This window comes from Oncorhynchus mykiss, chromosome 5 (genome assembly GCF_057628025.1).
Source record: "Oncorhynchus mykiss isolate SJ-2025 chromosome 5, ASM5762802v1, whole genome shotgun sequence".
Lineage (NCBI taxonomy): Eukaryota > Metazoa > Chordata > Actinopteri > Salmoniformes > Salmonidae > Oncorhynchus > Oncorhynchus mykiss.
Window position 1 is genome coordinate 48,905,950 of NC_143026.1, and position 19,685 is coordinate 48,925,634.

The following is a 19,685-nucleotide window of genomic DNA, read 5'->3' on the forward strand; positions in this document are numbered from 1 at the left end:
GATTTCCAGTGTGTGAGGTGATTAACTTTTTGCAAGGCTTTAGTTGTTAAATGGGAAAGAGTAACCAACTTGTCAGTGACAACTGTCTTGAGTTTGGCATTTGTGACAATGTCCTGGGATTACCCACAAACGCCTCACCTGCAAACTAGTATTGTGTGGCTTGTGAGCGGTATAGAGCAAAATCGATTACATGTACGTGTTTGTGAGAGTCTCAGCTTTCCATAGCTGGGTCATAGTAGTTCCTAGCTCCAACCATTCAGTCTCTACAGATATTTTTGTTAGAAGGGTTTAAGCCCAACATTCCAAATTTAGGGTTAGTACCAATGCTCCACGTTTTTTCAAAGTTCCAACCCACCTGCTCCTCGTTAGTATAGTGGTGAGTATCCCCGCCTGTCACGCGGGAGACCGGGGTTCAATTCCCCGACGGGGAGAAAGTACTGCTCTTTTTTTAGGGTGAACAATGTTGCTGAGCCCACAAAGTGGAACATATTTTTGGAAAAAAAGCTTTATGATACAATTTCCTGCCTTTGAGGTTAACTCAGCCTTCCAAGGCATTGGTTGTTCAGTGGTAGAATTCTCGCCTGCCATGCGGGAGGCCCGGGTTCGATTCCCGGCCAATGCAGGAAGTTTTGAACATGTCATTTCGACAAGTATGCAAACCCCTGAGGAGGAAATCTGTGTTAGATTGCCAGGCAAACAGAAATCTCTGGTCTTGGTCGAATTCTCAACTGACTCTTGAAAAATAAGACTTTGAACATTTACTCATTCTCAGTAGACTTTGGTGAATCCATTGCAGATTTCCAGTGTGTGAGGTGATTAACTTTTTGCAAGGCTTTAGTTGTTAAATGGGAAAGAGTAACCAACTTGTCAGTGACAACTGTCTTGAGTTTGGCATTTGTGACAATGTCCTGGGATTACCCACAAACGCCTCACCTGCAAACTAGTATTGTGTGGCTTGTGAGCGGTATAGAGCAAAATCGATTACATGTACGTGTTTGTGAGAGTCTCAGCTTTCCATAGCTGGGTCATAGTAGTTCCTAGCTCCAACCATTCAGTCTCTACAGATATTTTTGTTAGAAGGGTTTAAGCCCAACATTCCAAATTTAGGGTTAGTACCAATGCTCCACGTTTTTTCAAAGTTCCAACCCACCTGCTCCTCGTTAGTATAGTGGTGAGTATCCCCGCCTGTCACGCGGGAGACCGGGGTTCAATTCCCCGACGGGGAGAAAGTACTGCTCTTTTTTTAGGGTGAACAATGTTGCTGAGCCCACAAAGTGGAACATATTTTTGGAAAAAAAGCTTTATGATACAATTTCCTGCCTTTGAGGTTAACTCAGCCTTCCAAGGCATTGGTTGTTCAGTGGTAGAATTCTCGCCTGCCACGCGGGAGGCCCGGGTTCGATTCCCGGCCAATGCAGGAAGTTTTGAACATGTCATTTCGACAAGTATGCAAACCCCTGAGGAGGAAATCTGTGTTAGATTGCCAGGCAAACAGAAATCTCTGGTCTTGGTCGAATTCTCAACTGACTCTTGAAAAATAAGACTTTGAACATTTACTCATTCTCAGTAGACTTTGGTGAATCCATTGCAGATTTCCAGTGTGTGAGGTGATTAACTTTTTGCAAGGCTTTAGTTGTTAAATGGGAAAGAGTAACCAACTTGTCAGTGACAACTGTCTTGAGTTTGGCATTTGTGACAATGTCCTGGGATTACCCACAAACGCCTCACCTGCAAACTAGTATTGTGTGGCTTGTGAGCGGTATAGAGCAAAATCGATTACATGTACGTGTTTGTGAGAGTCTCAGCTTTCCATAGCGGGGTCATAGTAGTTCCTAGCTCCAACCATTCAGTCTCTACAGATATTTTTGTTAGAAGGGTTTAAGCCCAACATTCCAAATTTAGGGTTAGTACCAATGCTCCACGTTTTTTCAAAGTTCCAACCCACCTGCTCCTCGTTAGTATAGTGGTGAGTATCCCCGCCTGTCACGCGGGAGACCGGGGTTCAATTCCCCGACGGGGAGAAAGTACTGCTCTTTTTTTAGGGTGAACAATGTTGCTGAGCCCACAAAGTGGAACATATTTTTGGAAAAAAAGCTTTATGATACAATTTCCTGCCTTTGAGGTTAACTCAGCCTTCCAAGGCATTGGTTGTTCAGTGGTAGAATTCTCGCCTGCCACGCGGGAGGCCCGGGTTCGATTCCCGGCCAATGCAGGAAGTTTTGAACATGTCATTTCGACAAGTATGCAAACCCCTGAGGAGGAAATCTGTGTTAGATTGCCAGGCAAACAGAAATCTCTGGTCTTGGTCGAATTCTCAACTGACTCTTGAAAAATAAGACTTTGAACATTTACTCATTCTCAGTAGACTTTGGTGAATCCATTGCAGATTTCCAGTGTGTGAGGTGATTAACTTTTTGCAAGGCTTTAGTTGTTAAATGGGAAAGAGTAACCAACTTGTCAGTGACAACTGTCTTGAGTTTGGCATTTGTGACAATGTCCTGGGATTACCCACAAACGCCTCACCTGCAAACTAGTATTGTGTGGCTTGTGAGCGGTATAGAGCAAAATCGATTACATGTACGTGTTTGTGAGAGTCTCAGCTTTCCATAGCGGGGTCATAGTAGTTCCTAGCTCCAACCATTCAGTCTCTACAGATATTTTTGTTAGAAGGGTTTAAGCCCAACATTCCAAATTTAGGGTTAGTACCAATGCTCCACGTTTTTTCAAAGTTCCAACCCACCTGCTCCTCGTTAGTATAGTGGTGAGTATCCCCGCCTGTCACGCGGGAGACCGGGGTTCAATTCCCCGACGGGGAGAAAGTACTGCTCTTTTTTTAGGGTGAACAATGTTGCTGAGCCCACAAAGTGGAACATATTTTTGGAAAAAAAGCTTTATGATACAATTTCCTGCCTTTGAGGTTAACTCAGCCTTCCAAGGCATTGGTTGTTCAGTGGTAGAATTCTCGCCTGCCACGCGGGAGGCCCGGGTTCGATTCCCGGCCAATGCAGGAAGTTTTGAACATGTCATTTCGACAAGTATGCAAACCCCTGAGGAGGAAATCTGTGTTAGATTGCCAGGCAAACAGAAATCTCTGGTCTTGGTCGAATTCTCAACTGACTCTTGAAAAATAAGACTTTGAACATTTACTCATTCTCAGTAGACTTTGGTGAATCCATTGCAGATTTCCAGTGTGTGAGGTGATTAACTTTTTGCAAGGCTTTAGTTGTTAAATGGGAAAGAGTAACCAACTTGTCAGTGACAACTGTCTTGAGTTTGGCATTTGTGACAATGTCCTGGGATTACCCACAAACGCCTCACCTGCAAACTAGTATTGTGTGGCTTGTGAGCGGTATAGAGCAAAATCGATTACATGTACGTGTTTGTGAGAGTCTCAGCTTTCCATAGCTGGGTCATAGTAGTTCCTAGCTCCAACCATTCAGTCTCTACAGATATTTTTGTTAGAAGGGTTTAAGCCCAACATTCCAAATTTAGGGTTAGTACCAATGCTCCACGTTTTTTCAAAGTTCCAACCCACCTGCTCCTCGTTAGTATAGTGGTGAGTATCCCCGCCTGTCACGCGGGAGACCGGGGTTCAATTCCCCGACGGGGAGAAAGTACTGCTCTTTTTTTAGGGTGAACAATGTTGCTGAGCCCACAAAGTGGAACATATTTTTGGAAAAAAAGCTTTATGATACAATTTCCTGCCTTTGAGGTTAACTCAGCCTTCCAAGGCATTGGTTGTTCAGTGGTAGAATTCTCGCCTGCCATGCGGGAGGCCCGGGTTCGATTCCCGGCCAATGCAGGAAGTTTTGAACATGTCATTTCGACAAGTATGCAAACCCCTGAGGAGGAAATCTGTGTTAGATTGCCAGGCAAACAGAAATCTCTGGTCTTGGTCGAATTCTCAACTGACTCTTGAAAAATAAGACTTTGAACATTTACTCATTCTCAGTAGACTTTGGTGAATCCATTGCAGATTTCCAGTGTGTGAGGTGATTAACTTTTTGCAAGGCTTTAGTTGTTAAATGGGAAAGAGTAACCAACTTGTCAGTGACAACTGTCTTGAGTTTGGCATTTGTGACAATGTCCTGGGATTACCCACAAACGCCTCACCTGCAAACTAGTATTGTGTGGCTTGTGAGCGGTATAGAGCAAAATCGATTACATGTACGTGTTTGTGAGAGTCTCAGCTTTCCATAGCTGGGTCATAGTAGTTCCTAGCTCCAACCATTCAGTCTCTACAGATATTTTTGTTAGAAGGGTTTAAGCCCAACATTCCAAATTTAGGGTTAGTACCAATGCTCCACATTTTTTCAAAGTTCCAACCCACCTGCTCCTCGTTAGTATAGTGGTGAGTATCCCCGCCTGTCACGCGGGAGACCGGGGTTCAATTCCCCGACGGGGAGAAAGTACTGCTCTTTTTTTAGGGTGAACAATGTTGCTGAGCCCACAAAGTGGAACATATTCCTGGAAAAAAAGCTTTATGATACAATTTCCTGCCTTTGAGGTTAACTCAGCCTTCCAAGGCATTGGTTGTTCAGTGGTAGAATTCTCGCCTGCCATGCGGGAGGCCCGGGTTCGATTCCCGGCCAATGCAGGAAGTTTTGAACATGTCATTTCGACAAGTATGCAAACCCCTGAGGAGGAAATCTGTGTTAGATTGCCAGGCAAACAGAAATCTCTGGTCTTGGTCGAATTCTCAACTGACTCTTGAAAAATAAGACTTTGAACATTTACTCATTCTCAGTAGACTTTGGTGAATCCATTGCAGATTTCCAGTGTGTGAGGTGATTAACTTTTTGCAAGGCTTTAGTTGTTAAATGGGAAAGAGTAACCAACTTGTCAGTGACAACTGTCTTGAGTTTGGCATTTGTGACAATGTCCTGGGATTACCCACAAACGCCTCACCTGCAAACTAGTATTGTGTGGCTTGTGAGCGGTATAGAGCAAAATCGATTACATGTACGTGTTTGTGAGAGTCTCAGCTTTCCATAGCTGGGTCATAGTAGTTCCTAGCTCCAACCATTCAGTCTCTACAGATATTTTTGTTAGAAGGGTTTAAGCCCAACATTCCAAATTTAGGGTTAGTACCAATGCTCCACGTTTTTTCAAAGTTTCAACCCACCTGCTCCTCGTTAGTATAGTGGTGAGTATCCCCGCCTGTCACGCGGGAGACCGGGGTTCAATTCCCCGACGGGGAGAAAGTACTGCTCTTTTTTTAGGGTGAACAATGTTGCTGAGCCCACAAAGTGGAACATATTTTTGGAAAAAAAGCTTTATGATACAATTTCCTGCCTTTGAGGTTAACTCAGCCTTCCAAGGCATTGGTTGTTCAGTGGTAGAATTCTCGCCTGCCACGCGGGAGGCCCGGGTTCGATTCCCGGCCAATGCAGGAAGTTTTGAACATGTCATTTCGACAAGTATGCAAACCCCTGAGGAGGAAATCTGTGTTAGATTGCCAGGCAAACAGAAATCTCTGGTCTTGGTCGAATTCTCAACTGACTCTTGAAAAATAAGACTTTGAACATTTACTCATTCTCAGTAGACTTTGGTGAATCCATTGCAGATTTCCAGTGTGTGAGGTGATTAACTTTTTGCAAGGCTTTAGTTGTTAAATGGGAAAGAGTAACCAACTTGTCAGTGACAACTGTCTTGAGTTTGGCATTTGTGACAATGTCCTGGGATTACCCACAAACGCCTCACCTGCAAACTAGTATTGTGTGGCTTGTGAGCGGTATAGAGCAAAATCGATTACATGTACGTGTTTGTGAGAGTCTCAGCTTTCCATAGCTGGGTCATAGTAGTTCCTAGCTCCAACCATTCAGTCTCTACAGATATTTTTGTTAGAAGGGTTTAAGCCCAACATTCCAAATTTAGGGTTAGTACCAATGCTCCACGTTTTTTCAAAGTTTCAACCCACCTGCTCCTCGTTAGTATAGTGGTGAGTATCCCCGCCTGTCACGCGGGAGACCGGGGTTCAATTCCCCGACGGGGAGAAAGTACTGCTCTTTTTTTAGGGTGAACAATGTTGCTGAGCCCACAAAGTGGAACATATTTTTGGAAAAAAAGCTTTATGATACAATTTCCTGCCTTTGAGGTTAACTCAGCCTTCCAAGGCATTGGTTGTTCAGTGGTAGAATTCTCGCCTGCCACGCGGGAGGCCCGGGTTCGATTCCCGGCCAATGCAGGAAGTTTTGAACATGTCATTTCGACAAGTATGCAAACCCCTGAGGAGGAAATCTGTGTTAGATTGCCAGGCAAACAGAAATCTCTGGTCTTGGTCGAATTCTCAACTGACTCTTGAAAAATAAGACTTTGAACATTTACTCATTCTCAGTAGACTTTGGTGAATCCATTGCAGATTTCCAGTGTGTGAGGTGATTAACTTTTTGCAAGGCTTTAGTTGTTAAATGGGAAAGAGTAACCAACTTGTCAGTGACAACTGTCTTGAGTTTGGCATTTGTGACAATGTCCTGGGATTACCCACAAACGCCTCACCTGCAAACTAGTATTGTGTGGCTTGTGAGCGGTATAGAGCAAAATCGATTACATGTACGTGTTTGTGAGAGTCTCAGCTTTCCATAGCTGGGTCATAGTAGTTCCTAGCTCCAACCATTCAGTCTCTACAGATATTTTTGTTAGAAGGGTTTAAGCCCAACATTCCAAATTTAGGGTTAGTACCAATGCTCCACATTTTTTCAAAGTTTCAACCCACCTGCTCCTCGTTAGTATAGTGGTGAGTATCCCCGCCTGTCACGCGGGAGACCGGGGTTCAATTCCCCGACGGGGAGAAAGTACTGCTCTTTTTTTAGGGTGAACAATGTTGCTGAGCCCACAAAGTGGAACATATTCTTGGAAAAAAAGCTTTATGATACAATTTCCTGCCTTTGAGGTTAACTCAGCCTTCCAAGGCATTGGTTGTTCAGTGGTAGAATTCTCGCCTGCCACGCGGGAGGCCCGGGTTCGATTCCCGGCCAATGCAGGAAGTTTTGAACATGTCATTTCGACAAGTATGCAAACCCCTAACGAGGAAATCTGTGTTAGATTGCCAGGCAAACAGAAATCTCTGGTCTTGGTCGAATTCTCAACTGACTCTTGAAAAATAAGACTTTGAACATTTACTCATTCTCAGTAGACTTTGGTGAATCCATTGCAGATTTCCAGTGTGTGAGGTGATTAACTTTTTGCAAGGCTTTAGTTGTTAAATGGGAAAGAGTAACCAACTTGTCAGTGACAACTGTCTTGAGTTTGGCATTTGTGACAATGTCCTGGGATTACCCACAAACGCCTCACCTGCAAACTAGTATTGTGTGGCTTGTGAGCGGTATAGAGCAAAATCGATTACATGTACGTGTTTGTGAGAGTCTCAGCTTTCCATAGCTGGGTCATAGTAGTTCCTAGCTCCAACCATTCAGTCTCTACAGATATTTTTGTTAGAAGGGTTTAAGCCCAACATTCCAAATTTAGGGTTAGTACCAATGCTCCACGTTTTTTCAAAGTTTCAACCCACCTGCTCCTCGTTAGTATAGTGGTGAGTATCCCCGCCTGTCACGCGGGAGACCGGGGTTCAATTCCCCGACGGGGAGAAAGTACTGCTCTTTTTTTAGGGTGAACAATGTTGCTGAGCCCACAAAGTGGAACATATTTTTGGAAAAAAAGCTTTATGATACAATTTCCTGCCTTTGAGGTTAACTCAGCCTTCCAAGGCATTGGTTGTTCAGTGGTAGAATTCTCGCCTGCCACGCGGGAGGCCCGGGTTCGATTCCCGGCCAATGCAGGAAGTTTTGAACATGTCATTTCGACAAGTATGCAAACCCCTGAGGAGGAAATCTGTGTTAGATTGCCAGGCAAACAGAAATCTCTGGTCTTGGTCGAATTCTCAACTGACTCTTGAAAAATAAGACTTTGAACATTTACTCATTCTCAGTAGACTTTGGTGAATCCATTGCAGATTTCCAGTGTGTGAGGTGATTAACTTTTTGCAAGGCTTTAGTTGTTAAATGGGAAAGAGTAACCAACTTGTCAGTGACAACTGTCTTGAGTTTGGCATTTGTGACAATGTCCTGGGATTACCCACAAACGCCTCACCTGCAAACTAGTATTGTGTGGCTTGTGAGCGGTATAGAGCAAAATCGATTACATGTACGTGTTTGTGAGAGTCTCAGCTTTCCATAGCTGGGTCATAGTAGTTCCTAGCTCCAACCATTCAGTCTCTACAGATATTTTTGTTAGAAGGGTTTAAGCCCAACATTCCAAATTTAGGGTTAGTACCAATGCTCCACATTTTTTCAAAGTTTCAACCCACCTGCTCCTCGTTAGTATAGTGGTGAGTATCCCCGCCTGTCACGCGGGAGACCGGGGTTCAATTCCCCGACGGGGAGAAAGTACTGCTCTTTTTTTAGGGTGAACAATGTTGCTGAGCCCACAAAGTGGAACATATTCTTGGAAAAAAAGCTTTATGATACAATTTCCTGCCTTTGAGGTTAACTCAGCCTTCCAAGGCATTGGTTGTTCAGTGGTAGAATTCTCGCCTGCCACGCGGGAGGCCCGGGTTCGATTCCCGGCCAATGCAGGAAGTTTTGAACATGTCATTTCGACAAGTATGCAAACCCCTAACGAGGAAATCTGTGTTAGATTGCCAGGCAAACAGAAATCTCTGGTCTTGGTCGAATTCTCAACTGACTCTTGAAAAATAAGACTTTGAACATTTACTCATTCTCAGTAGACTTTGGTGAATCCATTGCAGATTTCCAGTGTGTGAGGTGATTAACTTTTTGCAAGGCTTTAGTTGTTAAATGGGAAAGAGTAACCAACTTGTCAGTGACAACTGTCTTGAGTTTGGCATTTGTGACAATGTCCTGGGATTACCCACAAACGCCTCACCTGCAAACTAGTATTGTGTGGCTTGTGAGCGGTATAGAGCAAAATCGATTACATGTACGTGTTTGTGAGAGTCTCAGCTTTCCATAGCTGGGTCATAGTAGTTCCTAGCTCCAACCATTCAGTCTCTACAGATATTTTTGTTAGAAGGGTTTAAGCCCAACATTCCAAATTTAGGGTTAGTACCAATGCTCCACATTTTTTCAAAGTTTCAACCCACCTGCTCCTCGTTAGTATAGTGGTGAGTATCCCCGCCTGTCACGCGGGAGACCGGGGTTCAATTCCCCGACGGGGAGAAAGTACTGCTCTTTTTTTAGGGTGAACAATGTTGCTGAGCCCACAAAGTGGAACATATTCTTGGAAAAAAAGCTTTATGATACAATTTCCTGCCTTTGAGGTTAACTCAGCCTTCCAAGGCATTGGTTGTTCAGTGGTAGAATTCTCGCCTGCCACGCGGGAGGCCCGGGTTCGATTCCCGGCCAATGCAGGAAGTTTTGAACATGTCATTTCGACAAGTATGCAAACCCCTAACGAGGAAATCTGTGTTAGATTGCCAGGCAAACAGAAATCTCTGGTCTTGGTCGAATTCTCAACTGACTCTTGAAAAATAAGACTTTGAACATTTACTCATTCTCAGTAGACTTTGGTGAATCCATTGCAGATTTCCAGTGTGTGAGGTGATTAACTTTTTGCAAGGCTTTAGTTGTTAAATGGGAAAGAGTAACCAACTTGTCAGTGACAACTGTCTTGAGTTTGGCATTTGTGACAATGTCCTGGGATTACCCACAAACGCCTCACCTGCAAACTAGTATTGTGTGGCTTGTGAGCGGTATAGAGCAAAATCGATTACATGTACGTGTTTGTGAGAGTCTCAGCTTTCCATAGCTGGGTCATAGTAGTTCCTAGCTCCAACCATTCAGTCTCTACAGATATTTTTGTTAGAAGGGTTTAAGCCCAACATTCCAAATTTAGGGTTAGTACCAATGCTCCACATTTTTTCAAAGTTTCAACCCACCTGCTCCTCGTTAGTATAGTGGTGAGTATCCCCGCCTGTCACGCGGGAGACCGGGGTTCAATTCCCCGACGGGGAGAAAGTACTGCTCTTTTTTTAGGGTGAACAATGTTGCTGAGCCCACAAAGTGGAACATATTCTTGGAAAAAAAGCTTTATGATACAATTTCCTGCCTTTGAGGTTAACTCAGCCTTCCAAGGCATTGGTTGTTCAGTGGTAGAATTCTCGCCTGCCACGCGGGAGGCCCGGGTTCGATTCCCGGCCAATGCAGGAAGTTTTGAACATGTCATTTCGACAAGTATGCAAACCCCTAACGAGGAAATCTGTGTTAGATTGCCAGGCAAACAGAAATCTCTGGTCTTGGTCGAATTCTCAACTGACTCTTGAAAAATAAGACTTTGAACATTTACTCATTCTCAGTAGACTTTGGTGAATCCATTGCAGATTTCCAGTGTGTGAGGTGATTAACTTTTTGCAAGGCTTTAGTTGTTAAATGGGAAAGAGTAACCAACTTGTCAGTGACAACTGTCTTGAGTTTGGCATTTGTGACAATGTCCTGGGATTTCCCACAAACGCCTCATAGAGCAAAATCGATTAAATGTACGTGTTTGTGGGAAGCGATAGATGCCAAATTAATACAAACACTAGGATCAAAAACTGTTTTAAGCAATGAGCCTGATGCAACAGATCAGAAAGTTTAGCTGAAAATGTTGATAAACTATTAGCCTATTTCTTCATATTATGAGTGCAGCAATGCCCCACAAGGCAGTAGGCTATAACCATGAATATTCCATTAGTGGAAAACACCATTCTCAAAAGTGAGAGCAAATGTGATTATGCATGTAATGCTTTTATTATAAAGGTGCATTTGTATTGCGAAAATGATCGTCCCCAAACTTTAAACTCACACACTGTGTAAGGGGAAAGGGGGATACGTAGTCAATTGTACAACTGAAATATTTCAACTGAAATGTGTCTTCCGCATTCAACCCAACTCCTCTGAATCAGAGAGGTGCGGGAGGCTGTCATAATCGACATCCACATCTTCGGCGCCAGTTGGGCTCATTTTAAAGCGGATTAATGTGCTTAATTTTTAGAAGTTATTCGTCCACTTTAGTGTTTGATGCAAACCTTATCAAAACATATAGGCCTATGGGCTAGGCTACATGAGGTGTGCAACTATGATTTGAAAAAGTTGCAAAAAAAGACCTGCCTTAAACTGGGCATCATTCACAAGTGATAATATATCATTAATAAGTGAAAGGCTAATATTGTCACCCATCACACTATTCTTGATTTAAACTTGTCTTTACATATATACTAAATAATATATGTGTGAAAATTGATTTGATATAGAATGGACCATTATCATGCACCTGTCTCGAAACAGGGGGGGAAAATACATGTAATCATTGCACTTAAATAGCGAATGGAGTACACTTTTCCTGTAGTTCATTTTCATGCCAGCTAGGTAGGCTATACTCCTGTTATAAAGATAATTAATGTGCTTAATATTAGGCAAGTTGAGAAAATAATATAGTCGGCCTAGCCTATAGAAAGCTGATGGAATACTCCTCATTTTAATAGGGGCCATCACTCTGTTTTCTTGCACAATTGCATAGCCTAGAGAAATGTTGCACAACATGAGCTCATGGGCTCTCATGAAGTGTTTGATTAGATTTTCGATAACATTTACATTGATGTCAGAGTGATTAGAGGGACAATAGAGTGCTGAGTACCTGGCAGTTAGCAAGTTTGGTAGGCTACGAATGACCATCAGCAGCATCAGAGCTTGGAGAAGCCTAATCACCGTGACTAAATGGTCACGTGGAATTTGACTGCCATCATGACTTGTGACCGCTGGTGTGGCAGTAATATGGTCACCTGTAACAGTGGTAACTTGAAGTACATCTTCAGTATTTTGCTAAGGTAATTACGATCACTTTTACTGACTGTTTAAAACTCATTGGTTATCGTCAGTAACTTTGCGCTGTCACACTTGCTGCTAGCTCTGAGGAGAATTCAGCAAGCTAGCTCACTCTCAACTTCGGTTTGGCGGAGGACTAGTTGACTAGGTGGGTATATAGATGACTAGTGAAACATAAAATATAAAATAACAAGGTTTATTAACAGATCACAACTCATCAGTAGCTTCAACACCGGAACTCCTTTCAGACTAAGTGTGCGGTCCTTTATACTACAATAACTAGTAAAACGTTTTTGGAACCGTTACTGATAATGTTGTTGCTGTTTAGGCCGGCTACTTGCAAATACATTTTTCTATTTTAAAATACAAAATACATGTATTTTGTAGTTTATGTTAATACATTTCTCTATGGTATTTTGTATCTGTATTTTGTCATTGTATTTTTACATTTTTGCCCATCCCTGTTTGTAGACTAATCAGGTGATGTGGCTATCTATGGAAATAGAGTGCCATAGTATGAGTCATAATACCCATAAAACCTAGTGGTCAAACGGGGAAATGGTTCCACTCGTTTTTTCCACCATTCATATTTCCCATACGGGAATATATAGCAATATATTTGCCTCTATTTACCCCCCAAAAATGAAATGCTAATTCACTGCTTATGTGGCTATCATAAAGAACTACAAATGCCATGATGATCTGGACTAGACTGCTGAATCGAGGCAAGGCTAAGAATCTCTGGATTAACTATCTAATGTTAGCTAAATGTAGTAATGAATAAACTGACTAAATTTCTTAAAATGGACAATTCTGTGAACTGTCTTCTGCTGGTTTTAAATCGACACAATACCTGGTTGCAAAGGTGTCACCTAGAGATTATGTGCATGAGCTTGCAGGGATTTGTAGTTTTGCATGATTTCTACTTTGATGATAATTTAAATTTTCTAATCTTTGAATAAATAGTGCTGAAAATATTGATAAAAGTCACCTTGTCCGAAAGAGATTTACTTGGCTATCAAATCGTCACTCCAGGGAAAGTTTACACGAAACGAAACACAGTCCTTATTTTAAGTGTTTCTAAAAACCCCTATGGGAAAATGAATGGTGGAAAAACGTTTGGAACCATTTTCGCTTGACCACGGGGTTTTCTGTGGGGCTCTATTGTCTTTCTAGGCCGGGCGTCAGTTAAACTGCAGTAACGAAGCAAGACTGTAGGATCAGTCGAAACCGTGATTCTAGACCGGAACACTGGCCCCTTGAGGCAACCGTGTTTGTTATTATGTCGCATTCAAAACAACTGGAACTCCGAAAAATACAAGGTCAAATCATGACTTCAGCGATCTTGAGTTCGGAGCTCTAGAAAGAGGCTCGAGTTCCCGAGTTGGAATTCCGACTTAAATGACCGTTCAAATCGAATTTTCCCAGTCGGAGCTCGGTTTTTTCAGAGTTCCTAGTTGTTTTGAACGCACTGAAGTCGGAGATTTTTTAATTCCCAGTTGTTTTGAACGTGGCACAAGAGTGACGTTGCTGGTAGCATACACGTAGCCTAGTAGGATGTGTTCATTGAATATGGCGGCTGTGTTTCAGCCTCACTGTCCTGTACATTTGTAAGAACTTCCTATTTAATCCTTCATTTCATCTTTTATTTTATCGTGAAGAGGTAAGATAATGTGTTTTTCGTAAGGACAAATGGTCAGTATTTTGGTATTCAGAGTATTGTAGAAATAAATCGCTATTTAAGTACATGTTGGCTAGCTATAACTTACCTGTCAGTCATCAAGTAAATCGTGAAGAGGCTATAGCTAGCTATATCCGAAGTTCCTGATACCGGATTTGGAGCTAAGTCTTGTAATAACAGCGTATTGATGATACACATCCAGTCCTGTAATATTCTGTATGTTATCTAAGTTAATCAATACGTTTTGTGTCATCCATTTGATGTGCTGCTCTCTCAATCTGTGAACAAATGTTGGCTGCAATAAATCAGTTAACCAACGTTAGCTAATTTGGATAGCTAACGTTAGGTAGGTAGCTAGCGACTGTAGACGCCGATGTCCGGTAGCTGTACGGACTCATAAAATTATTAACTCACGAAGTTGTGTTGTTAAACAGCTAACTAACATTGGACCCGTTGTCTGAAGGATGTAACCTGGTGGTTTGTCAAGGATATGACAGTACTTTAGCTAACTAACTATATTTTATAGCAGTTAGCTTGTTGCTATCTATTTCATAGTGGTAGCCTAGTTGGCTAGCTAGAAGGCAGCTCAGTTTGACGTTGACACTTAGCACACGGTCCGTGCAAGTCGGGATCCTTGGGACGTCCCTACCCCATTGAAGTTGACATTTAAAATGGTAGGGTTTAGGGTAGGGACGTCCCAAGGATTCCGGATAGCACTGACGCTTAGCACAACAGCTCTAGGGTCTTTTTCCGCTTTCATAACCTATTGCTAACATCGTTATGCAATATTTATCTACGATGTCTCCAAATTGAAATTTGCCGTCTGTCGTCCTTGATGTTTAATCCATGGAAGCGAGCAAGCTAGGATCCTACCTAGCTTTCATGATGAAACCCAGCGACTGGAACAAGCTATATAGCTACGATTGCCTTCTAGGTCGTGACAGCAGTGGCGCATACAAGGCGCAAAGTGGTCGTCCAACAAAAGCTAGCTAGATCTGGCCGATCAGAGTTCAGCTCGCTAATCCTCTGACATACTGACATTTCAGCTGCTAATGTCAGCAAACCCCTCGCCATGCTCCCTCAGTGACAAGTGTCATATTATGTATGACAAACAGACATATAGTGGCAGTAGATATCCCAACGCAACACGCTCCCCTCTCAGTAATGTTTGGAATATAAGGATTCATGAGTGTTCTGAAATTCCCCCAGTATAGGTCTGTGGAAAATCTCATTAATTAGGTATTATTTGCTCAAATGCATAGCTAACATGGCTCTGGATGTTGTAAAATGTGTATGCATTATTGCTTGTAGCGTAGCTTTATTTTCCTGTTGTGAAAATGACCATAACTCCAAAGTTCAATGTGAGATTAGCAGTCTTTATCTCTGTCACACCATTTGCTTTTGGATGTAGCACACTCACCACAAAAGCCTTTTAAATATGCTCAGTTTGCGTTGAAGTCAAGCGGTTGTTGGAGATACATTTTTATCATTTAGCAGACGCTCCTATCCACAGCGACATATAAAAGTGAGTGAATAGATTTTCATTACTTCTTTTGCACTGGGGAATCGAACTCACAACCCTGGAATGGCAAGCGCCATGCTCCAGCAACTGAGCTACTCAGTACAGTGAGATACCGCACATACAAAACTTCACCGATACAGAAATATATTGGTCTGTTTGTGTGTATAAGCGGGTGTAAAGGGTTTATCCCCCATAAATCCTTAAGCTACTCAGGAATTTCTGCATTTCCTGTACACTAGCAGAAATATGGCCAAATTGCTAGACTGGACTTCAGGGTGCTGCAGAGAATCGTATGTAACAAATACAATCCTGTTGGTCAAGGAAAGTGGGGTGCTTGTGTTCTGGAATTCAATGCTTTTGTTCTGGAGCTCCACAATCTTCTAGAATCTTTAGCCTGTTATCAGGCTTACATTAGAACTGCCACGCTGTAAAAGATGGTTAGGTACATAGCTTGGAGCAAATATAGGTGTGGTGGGTCAGTCCAACAAAAGCACAGTAATGACCCTACTGTTTTCTCTCTTCTCCCTACAGCCAAGTCAGAGCTCAACCTCTTCAGTGACGTCACTATCGAGTGGCCTGGTCCTTGGACCTGTCAGAACTGCAGCCATGCAGCCCCCTCCTCGGACCGGCCCCCCTGGTGCATCCGGCCCCCCTCCTGCCGGCGTTGGGCCCAATGCCTTCCGGAGGACAAGGCCCCACAAGCATACAGGAGCAGCGGTCATGGCGGGACTACCAGCCCAGCCCATGACAGACCCCTTTGCATTTGGCAGGCAAGCCCCTCCTCCTATGGCTACAGGTCACCTGCCGCCACCCAATAGCAGCCCTCTGCCTTTGCAAGCCCTGCCTCCCGGTATGTACCACCAGGCTGGCATGGGTCAGGGGCTGCACCAACCACAACCACTGGATAGTGCACAGGCTGGGGCTGTGCCCCTTGGCCCACCACCGCCCTCTACCCCTGGGGTAAGCATCTTAACCCCTCACGGTACTGCGTCCCCTGTCCCTTTCCCTGGACAGCAACCTGGCCCGCCAGGCCATGCACCACCAAGTGCAGAGCAGGGCTATTTTAACTCTAGGGAGCCAGCCCCCTCGATGACCCCAGGACACCTTCCCATGGCCTCAGCCGCTATGTCTGGCCAAGCGCCTTATGGTCAGGACCACGGAGGAGACCATCACCCTCAGGCGATGCCCTTTAAGCCTGTGCCTCCCGTTTTGTCTCAGTGGGTGCCCGATCATGGGAGCCGCCCCCCGTCGGTTCAGAACTATTTCCAACCCACTAGTGATCCTCTACCCCAGGTTTGTAATGCCCCTCCCCAGTCCCAAATATCTCCACACACACCCTTGCCTTGCAACACCCCTCCAACAAACCCCCAGCAGCAACACCAGCCCCAACCACCACCTCAGCACCCAGACAGGCCAACTAGCTCCCAGTGGCCTGACCTGGCAGGTGCGAACACACCCCAGCAACACAACGCCCATTTTCAGGCTCAGACCTACTTCAGCCAGAGCTCAGCCACCCTGGACTCCTGGTTCAACCAGCACCCCCAGGACCTGGTCTACCACCAGATGGGAGCTGGCCCTGGCCTGGCTCGGCCCGACTCAGCCAGAACTCACTATCGGCACGACTCGGCCGGGTCTCACCATGGATCCCACTATGGATCTTACCATGCATCAACCCCTGGCCCAGCGCCGGTCCCAGCGCCGGTCCCCTTCATCCCAGACGGCACCATCTCCATGTTTTTCAAAGGAAACGACGTGGAGAACGAGGAGACCCTCGCCGGAGAGGGAGCCAGAGCAGTGAATGGGCTCCAGGACTTCCAGCCCTCCCATAATCACCAGCAGATGTCATGCCCTCAACCCCAAGCCAACCCGGTGGCGGGTGCAGAGGCCACCCACAGTTACCGTGGTCCCCCCCCACAAGCTGGCCAATCATTAACCTACATGAACGATGGTAACTTTCCTGGAGCTGGCAAACCCATCCAGCAGAAACCTGCTGAGGCCCAGTTTGACCATGTGGAGAACCTGGAGTGTGTGCCCAACCAGGAAGTCCTACCCAGCGAGCCCCAGAGCAACCCTGCTGTAGCAGCCGCCCACGGGGGAGATTGCTACGAGGCAGGCCCCAATCTGGAGACCCCCGACTCTGTCCCCCGGCCCATACGTTCTGCCAGCGTGTCCTCTAGCTACAGCAACTTGAGCCACGGCAGCGGCACTGGTACAGTTCCACGCCGGCACCAAGGAGTGGTGGGCACCTTCATCCAGCAGGAGAGCCCTCGGCCCTCAGAGGACGCATTCTCCTCAGCTGCTGCCGGAGGCTACTTTGAGCAGATTGACACCTCTCCGGCCGGGGATATGGCTGCTGCTTACCAGAGCATCCCGGAGAGAATGTGCCACAGCCAACCCCCTACGCCCAGTCCTCCCAAACCCACCGGCATTTTCCAGGCTAGTGCCAACTCCTCCTTTGAGCCTGTGCGCTCACACAGTGTCGCAGTGCGCCCAGCGGAGGTGGACCGTGCCCGGATGGTGGCGGAGAGGGGCTCTGACTCTCTGCCTGGGAACCTGGAGCAGCCTCCAGACAACCTTGAGAATATCTACGGAGCAGCTACAGGGCACACTCAAGCTGGGGATGGAGCTGGGGCACCTCCTCTTGCATACCCTCTGAGTCACTCCCACTCCAGGCCCTCGTCCCGGGCTCATGTGGCCCACCGGCCCTGTGAGAGCCCTGCCACCACCCTGTGGGCCCAACATGACCCCGCTAGCCTGGGAACCAACATCCTGCTGGTCCCCGCTGCCCCTCCGGTCCTTGCCCCACTGCGAGAGCCCAGTGCCGAGGTCATCCAGCCCCCCGAGGATGGCTCCTTGGACCTTCAGCCCCCTCAACGTGCCCCTCCGCCCTCCCAGCACCCCTCGGAGAACCTGGAGAACCCTCCTAAGGTGAGTGAGGGGGACACGTCTGACTCGCAGCCCAATCTGGGCTATGCCTCTCTCCTGGTGTCTGAATCGCTCCACCAGCCCGTGTTGATTGCCCCACCCACCTCCAATTACAGCGTGATTCCTCCCAGTAACCCTGCACTCGCAGCCAATCAGGTCAGCCCCAGGGAGGTCACAGTACCTGTGAGGCCACCCTCACAGGCTCAAGGGGCCAGTGCCGCACAGCCCGGTCCTCCCTTGAGCTCCAATCAGAACCCATTATTTGCCCCTACACCAATGAGCTTCAGCGTCGCCTCTAGTCAGAGCCCTCTCAATCTTGTTCGGGATGACAGGGAAGGGGTTAAACCAGAGATCACGCCCCCACCATCCCAGTCCCAGCCTGCTCGCTCCCCTCTCTCAAAGGTCCAATCAACGTGCAGAAACAACCATTCTTCTCTACCTGTTAATTTGCAGGCTCCTCTTCCTGCTGCTCCTGGTGCCGGCAATTATAATCAGCTCTCAAATTACGAGCTGCTTGATTTTTCTATGCACCAATCTCAGATCCCAAACCAAGCCGCAGGGCTGCCACCTCTCTCCCTCCAGCAGGGCCCGCCCCTCGCGAGTAACGCTCCTGGGTTTTACCTGCAGGTCACCAAAGATGCTCAGCAGGTGAGTAGAGGCAATGGGGACGCCTCCACAGCACAGATGCCTGCCGATCCCATGCCCCCCCCAGTGGCCCCAAACACCCAACAACCACCCTCTGAGCCACCCATGGTGCCACAGCCTGGGCACCAAGGCCAAGGAGATGACCCTGCAGCCCCTCTCAGTGGAGCACCACCACCGCAAGGGCAGTACCCAACCCCGATGCAGGGTCCTGTCACAGGGAATGCACCCACCCCCTCTGTGGCTTATCCTGGGCCTCGGGGACATGTGCCTCTAGCCAACCCTCATACACCAGGAACCGGGGTTCCTTCAGCCCAGCCAGCCCCTACAGACCCACCGCGACCTCCCTCGTCTCTGGGAAGCCAGCTGGGGTACGGCCCACCTCCCCCAGGGCAGGTGTATGGGGGATACTACGGAGGTGCCTACCCGGAGTACCCAGATGGCAGAGGATCATATCTTCCTGCTCAGTACCCACCTGCACCTGTGGACCCCAGAGCACAGCAGTATTATCAGGTACACATACTCACAAGTCTATCAGTGTTGCTTGCAGCAGGTTATATGTTGAATCACAGGTCTAGGATATCTGGTTCTCTTGAGACCGTATATTTCACAAACTATTGTGGAGTGACGCTACAGTATTTGTACGGTTTAATTTGCCTGTGGGATGTAATGGAGTTTAGGGCGGGGGAGTACTCTGTAGGCCTGGGTGATATAGCCTAAAAATCTTCTTTTTTTTTTTTCAAATTTTATGAGCGATTCACAATATATATCTACATTTTTCGTTTTCTCTAAATAAGATTTCTTGTACAAATAAACGTTAAGTACACTGCATTTCATAACACATCATATGCAGTAGATCTATAGAGATGAGATGATGACTTGGAATAAAATAATAGTCATCAAATAACAAATAAAATGTACACAACTGAATTATTTTATTAAAGTAATGTGAATTAATTATGGTAAATAAGTGATAAGCGGTAATGGCACTTTTATTCATTGTTTTATTCTGTTACAGCATTCAAGCCACATAATGCATAGTGCATTTAATGTTAAGTTTTATCGAAATTGAAAATGTTATTTTTTTAAATAATCG

General features: G+C 45.7%; 1 protein-coding gene and 23 non-coding genes across 39 annotated transcripts in view; all 24 read left to right on the forward strand.

The window, feature by feature from the left end:
• The first annotated feature begins 359 nt into the window (after positions 1-359).
• trnad-guc (transfer RNA aspartic acid (anticodon GUC)) lies at positions 360-431 on the forward strand. The gene has a single exon. It is a non-coding gene; the product is annotated as a tRNA-Asp (tRNA).
• Positions 432-1,154: 723 nt separating this feature from the next.
• On the forward strand, positions 1,155-1,226 carry trnad-guc (transfer RNA aspartic acid (anticodon GUC)). The gene has a single exon. It is a non-coding gene; the product is annotated as a tRNA-Asp (tRNA).
• Positions 1,227-1,346: 120 nt separating this feature from the next.
• Positions 1,347-1,417, forward strand: trnag-gcc (transfer RNA glycine (anticodon GCC)). Its single transcript has one exon. It is a non-coding gene; the product is annotated as a tRNA-Gly (tRNA).
• Positions 1,418-1,949: 532 nt separating this feature from the next.
• On the forward strand, positions 1,950-2,021 carry trnad-guc (transfer RNA aspartic acid (anticodon GUC)). The gene has a single exon. It is a non-coding gene; the product is annotated as a tRNA-Asp (tRNA).
• A 120-nt stretch (positions 2,022-2,141) lies between these two features.
• trnag-gcc (transfer RNA glycine (anticodon GCC)) lies at positions 2,142-2,212 on the forward strand. Its single transcript has one exon. It is a non-coding gene; the product is annotated as a tRNA-Gly (tRNA).
• A 532-nt stretch (positions 2,213-2,744) lies between these two features.
• Positions 2,745-2,816, forward strand: trnad-guc (transfer RNA aspartic acid (anticodon GUC)). Its single transcript has one exon. It is a non-coding gene; the product is annotated as a tRNA-Asp (tRNA).
• Positions 2,817-2,936: 120 nt separating this feature from the next.
• Positions 2,937-3,007, forward strand: trnag-gcc (transfer RNA glycine (anticodon GCC)). The gene has a single exon. It is a non-coding gene; the product is annotated as a tRNA-Gly (tRNA).
• A 532-nt stretch (positions 3,008-3,539) lies between these two features.
• Positions 3,540-3,611, forward strand: trnad-guc (transfer RNA aspartic acid (anticodon GUC)). The gene has a single exon. It is a non-coding gene; the product is annotated as a tRNA-Asp (tRNA).
• Positions 3,612-4,334: 723 nt separating this feature from the next.
• On the forward strand, positions 4,335-4,406 carry trnad-guc (transfer RNA aspartic acid (anticodon GUC)). The gene has a single exon. It is a non-coding gene; the product is annotated as a tRNA-Asp (tRNA).
• Positions 4,407-5,129: 723 nt separating this feature from the next.
• Positions 5,130-5,201, forward strand: trnad-guc (transfer RNA aspartic acid (anticodon GUC)). The gene has a single exon. It is a non-coding gene; the product is annotated as a tRNA-Asp (tRNA).
• Positions 5,202-5,321: 120 nt separating this feature from the next.
• Positions 5,322-5,392, forward strand: trnag-gcc (transfer RNA glycine (anticodon GCC)). Its single transcript has one exon. It is a non-coding gene; the product is annotated as a tRNA-Gly (tRNA).
• A 532-nt stretch (positions 5,393-5,924) lies between these two features.
• trnad-guc (transfer RNA aspartic acid (anticodon GUC)) lies at positions 5,925-5,996 on the forward strand. The gene has a single exon. It is a non-coding gene; the product is annotated as a tRNA-Asp (tRNA).
• A 120-nt stretch (positions 5,997-6,116) lies between these two features.
• Positions 6,117-6,187, forward strand: trnag-gcc (transfer RNA glycine (anticodon GCC)). Its single transcript has one exon. It is a non-coding gene; the product is annotated as a tRNA-Gly (tRNA).
• Positions 6,188-6,719: 532 nt separating this feature from the next.
• On the forward strand, positions 6,720-6,791 carry trnad-guc (transfer RNA aspartic acid (anticodon GUC)). The gene has a single exon. It is a non-coding gene; the product is annotated as a tRNA-Asp (tRNA).
• Positions 6,792-6,911: 120 nt separating this feature from the next.
• trnag-gcc (transfer RNA glycine (anticodon GCC)) lies at positions 6,912-6,982 on the forward strand. Its single transcript has one exon. It is a non-coding gene; the product is annotated as a tRNA-Gly (tRNA).
• A 532-nt stretch (positions 6,983-7,514) lies between these two features.
• trnad-guc (transfer RNA aspartic acid (anticodon GUC)) lies at positions 7,515-7,586 on the forward strand. The gene has a single exon. It is a non-coding gene; the product is annotated as a tRNA-Asp (tRNA).
• Positions 7,587-7,706: 120 nt separating this feature from the next.
• Positions 7,707-7,777, forward strand: trnag-gcc (transfer RNA glycine (anticodon GCC)). Its single transcript has one exon. It is a non-coding gene; the product is annotated as a tRNA-Gly (tRNA).
• Positions 7,778-8,309: 532 nt separating this feature from the next.
• trnad-guc (transfer RNA aspartic acid (anticodon GUC)) lies at positions 8,310-8,381 on the forward strand. The gene has a single exon. It is a non-coding gene; the product is annotated as a tRNA-Asp (tRNA).
• Positions 8,382-8,501: 120 nt separating this feature from the next.
• trnag-gcc (transfer RNA glycine (anticodon GCC)) lies at positions 8,502-8,572 on the forward strand. Its single transcript has one exon. It is a non-coding gene; the product is annotated as a tRNA-Gly (tRNA).
• A 532-nt stretch (positions 8,573-9,104) lies between these two features.
• On the forward strand, positions 9,105-9,176 carry trnad-guc (transfer RNA aspartic acid (anticodon GUC)). The gene has a single exon. It is a non-coding gene; the product is annotated as a tRNA-Asp (tRNA).
• Positions 9,177-9,296: 120 nt separating this feature from the next.
• Positions 9,297-9,367, forward strand: trnag-gcc (transfer RNA glycine (anticodon GCC)). The gene has a single exon. It is a non-coding gene; the product is annotated as a tRNA-Gly (tRNA).
• Positions 9,368-9,899: 532 nt separating this feature from the next.
• trnad-guc (transfer RNA aspartic acid (anticodon GUC)) lies at positions 9,900-9,971 on the forward strand. The gene has a single exon. It is a non-coding gene; the product is annotated as a tRNA-Asp (tRNA).
• A 120-nt stretch (positions 9,972-10,091) lies between these two features.
• Positions 10,092-10,162, forward strand: trnag-gcc (transfer RNA glycine (anticodon GCC)). The gene has a single exon. It is a non-coding gene; the product is annotated as a tRNA-Gly (tRNA).
• A 2,879-nt stretch (positions 10,163-13,041) lies between these two features.
• The window catches only part of sec16a (SEC16 homolog A, endoplasmic reticulum export factor), a 73,637-nt gene continuing 66,993 nt past the window's right edge, over positions 13,042-19,685 (forward strand). For 4 of the 16 annotated variants that reach the window (XM_036977739.2, XM_036977741.2, XM_090235078.1 and 1 more), the window contains exons 1-2: positions 13,369-13,514; positions 15,554-19,102. In XM_036977739.2, coding sequence (XP_036833634.2) covers positions 13,512-13,514; positions 15,554-19,102 — 3,552 coding nt within the window. In that variant the 5' untranslated portion in view covers positions 13,369-13,511. Of the gene's footprint in view, positions 13,515-15,553; positions 19,103-19,685 lie in introns of all 16 variants that reach the window. The other 12 variants (XM_090235085.1, XM_090235088.1, XM_090235087.1 and 9 more) reach the window with 5 other exon arrangements.